The following is a 2,567-nucleotide window of genomic DNA, read 5'->3' on the forward strand; positions in this document are numbered from 1 at the left end:
TGTGTACGTGGGTGGGTGTGAGTGTATGTGTATGTGTGTATGAGTGTATGTGTGTGTGTGTAGGGCAAGGACATCTTTGAACATGGTGTAGTTCCTTTATTTACATTCTCTGTTTCACCAGTGGCTGTGTGGTTGTCGTATTGATTCAGATTATCAAAGTGTCACCAGGAAGGAGTTGGTCTTATTCCACTTCAGGGCCTTGAATCCATATCCTCTGAGAACTGATTGACAGCCCTGAGCCAGGGATGTTCTGCCAAGAGAAGAGAAGATCCAGGGGTGACATGATAAAGAGGAATTAGGCTTGTTCTGTTTAATCCCAGAGGAAAGAACTAGAAACAGTGAGTGGAAGTCTCTAAGGGGCATTCAGACGTGATGTCTGACGTCAAAATTGTGCTGGCTCCGGAGGGGCTGGGTTCTGAACCCAGTATGTTCCGGGGTGTTAGAGTGACGACTCTCTCCAGTAGAAGCTGAGGTTTCTCTTCCTCTCAATTCTAGAATTTAACAGATGAGAATGTGGTCGATATTCCAGAGCTCAGAGGTCATGAAGCTAGAACTTGAATTCAAGTGTTCTGACCCAAACCTTCTACATGGTGCTTTCTTTCCATAGTGATGTGTGGCTTATGGGCATGAAATGATGAAGGCTTGACCCCCCAGCTCTATAATGTCCTTGTATTTCCTCTCCTATTCTCCTTAAATTATCGAGTTAGCTTTTAGCCTTTTGGGCCTAGAGACCCAGTCCTACCATAGCTTATCTCCAGATCTCTACATTTTGCTTCTCCTTGCAGGTTCCTCCGACCTTCTGGAGTCACCTAGCATATGAATCGCCTCGCACCCTCCTCGATTTTTTGGCTTCTTCATTTATTTCTTGCTGATTCCCTTTTCCGCCTCATATGGGGTTCACCACTGAATGCTGCTTGCCTTTGGGCGTCATTTTTAGTTGTGTTGCCACGTTTTCACTGTAACAGTTTCCTTTCTCCAGTCACAGGGAAAGGTGGATATTGACAAGTTATTTTAATTTCTTTCAGACTCAAATTCAAGGACAGAGATAAAGCAAACCATTGCAGAGAATGAATTATCCCAGGACCTGATAATAGAAAGACTCAGAAGGGTTAATCTTTGCAGTTCCATGTGGGGAGATGACAGAGGATGTGAGAACCAGTTAAAGAAGCAAGGGAGCCAGGAGAGACTTGTGAGGCCCATGCCTGTGCATCAGAAGGTTCATCTTAGGGAGAAACATGAATGTTATGAATGTGGGAAAGGCTTCAGTAATCACAGAAATCTTACTGTTGTTCAGAGCATTCATATTGGAGAGAAAATTTATAAATGTAAGTCATGTATGAAAGCCTTGCCACAGAGTTCTCATCTTATGCAGAATCAGAGAATCGGTACTGGAGAGAAATCTTCTAAGTGCGATGAATGTGGGAAACGTTTTAGTCGTCATTCACACCTTATACAACATCAGAGGACTCACACAGGAGAGAAACCTTATCAATGCAATGAATGTGGGAAAGCCTTCAGTCAGTGTTCACACCTCATTAAACACCAGAGGATTCATACTAGAGAGAAGCCTTACCGATGTAATGAATGTGGAAAAGCCTTTAGCAACCGCTCACAACTTATTAAGCATCAGAGGATGCATACTGGAGATATGCATTATCATTGTAATGAATGTGGAAAGACCTTCAGTCGATGCCCAGATTTTCATAAACATCAGAAAATTCATACTGGGGAGAAGCCTTATAAATGTAATGACTGTGGAAAAGCCTTTAGTCATTATTCACATCTTATTGTTCATGAAAGGATTCATACAGGGGAGAAACCTTATAAATGTAATGAATGTGGAAAAGCCTTCACTCAATTCTCAAACCTTATCCAACATCAGAAGATTCATACTGGAGAGAAGCCTTTTAAGTGTGATGAATGTGGGAAAGCTTTTAGTCGGCACTCACACCTTACTCAGCATCAGAGAATTCATACCGGAGAGAAGCCTTATCAATGTAAAGAATGTGGTAAGGCCTTCAGTAACCGCTCACACCTTATTCAACACCAGAGGGTTCATACTGGAGAAAAATCTTATAAATGTAATGAATGCGGAAAGGCCTTCAGTCATTGCTCACACCTTATTGTACATGAAAGAATTCATACTGGAAAGAAGCCTTATCAATGTAATGAATGCGGGATAGCCTTCAGTCAATGTTCAAACCTTATCAGACACCAGAGGATTCATACTAGAGAGAAACCTTCTAAATATAATGAGTGTGGGAAAGCCATCAGTCGCCATCCATACCTTATTAAACCTCAGGGTACACACCTTAGTCATACCAAAGGATTCATACTGGGCTGAAAACCTAGCTATTTCTAATTGGAGCTGTGTTTCTGAAGTCCTAATCTGAGGCCTCATCCTGCTGTGGAGGTGACCACAGGTTCCTGGTCTCTGTGGCCTAAGAATACAAGTTGGGGAAGGTTCTGCCATGCTGTAAAGACTTGGAATGTGGTCCAAGTAACAGACTGTGTCTGCTTGCCAATAACCAGCCTAAGCATCTAGAGCCGTTTCACCATTAAGCTGG

At 42.5% G+C, this 2,567-nt stretch overlaps 1 protein-coding gene across 1 annotated transcript in view; it reads left to right on the top strand.

Annotated features, from left to right (window-relative positions):
• The window catches only part of LOC114040947 (zinc finger protein 850-like), a 155,544-nt gene that overhangs the window by 136,270 nt on the left and 16,707 nt on the right, over nt 1-2,567 (top strand). The window contains exon 8 of the mRNA XM_027859182.1: nt 1,405-2,343. Within this exon, the coding sequence (XP_027714983.1) occupies nt 1,405-2,343 (939 nt within the window). The remainder of the gene's footprint in view (nt 1-1,404; nt 2,344-2,567) is intronic.

This window comes from Vombatus ursinus, unplaced genomic scaffold (assembly GCF_900497805.2).
Source record: "Vombatus ursinus unplaced genomic scaffold, bare-nosed wombat genome assembly UNPS02014159.1, whole genome shotgun sequence".
Taxonomy (NCBI): Eukaryota; Metazoa; Chordata; class Mammalia; order Diprotodontia; family Vombatidae; genus Vombatus; species Vombatus ursinus.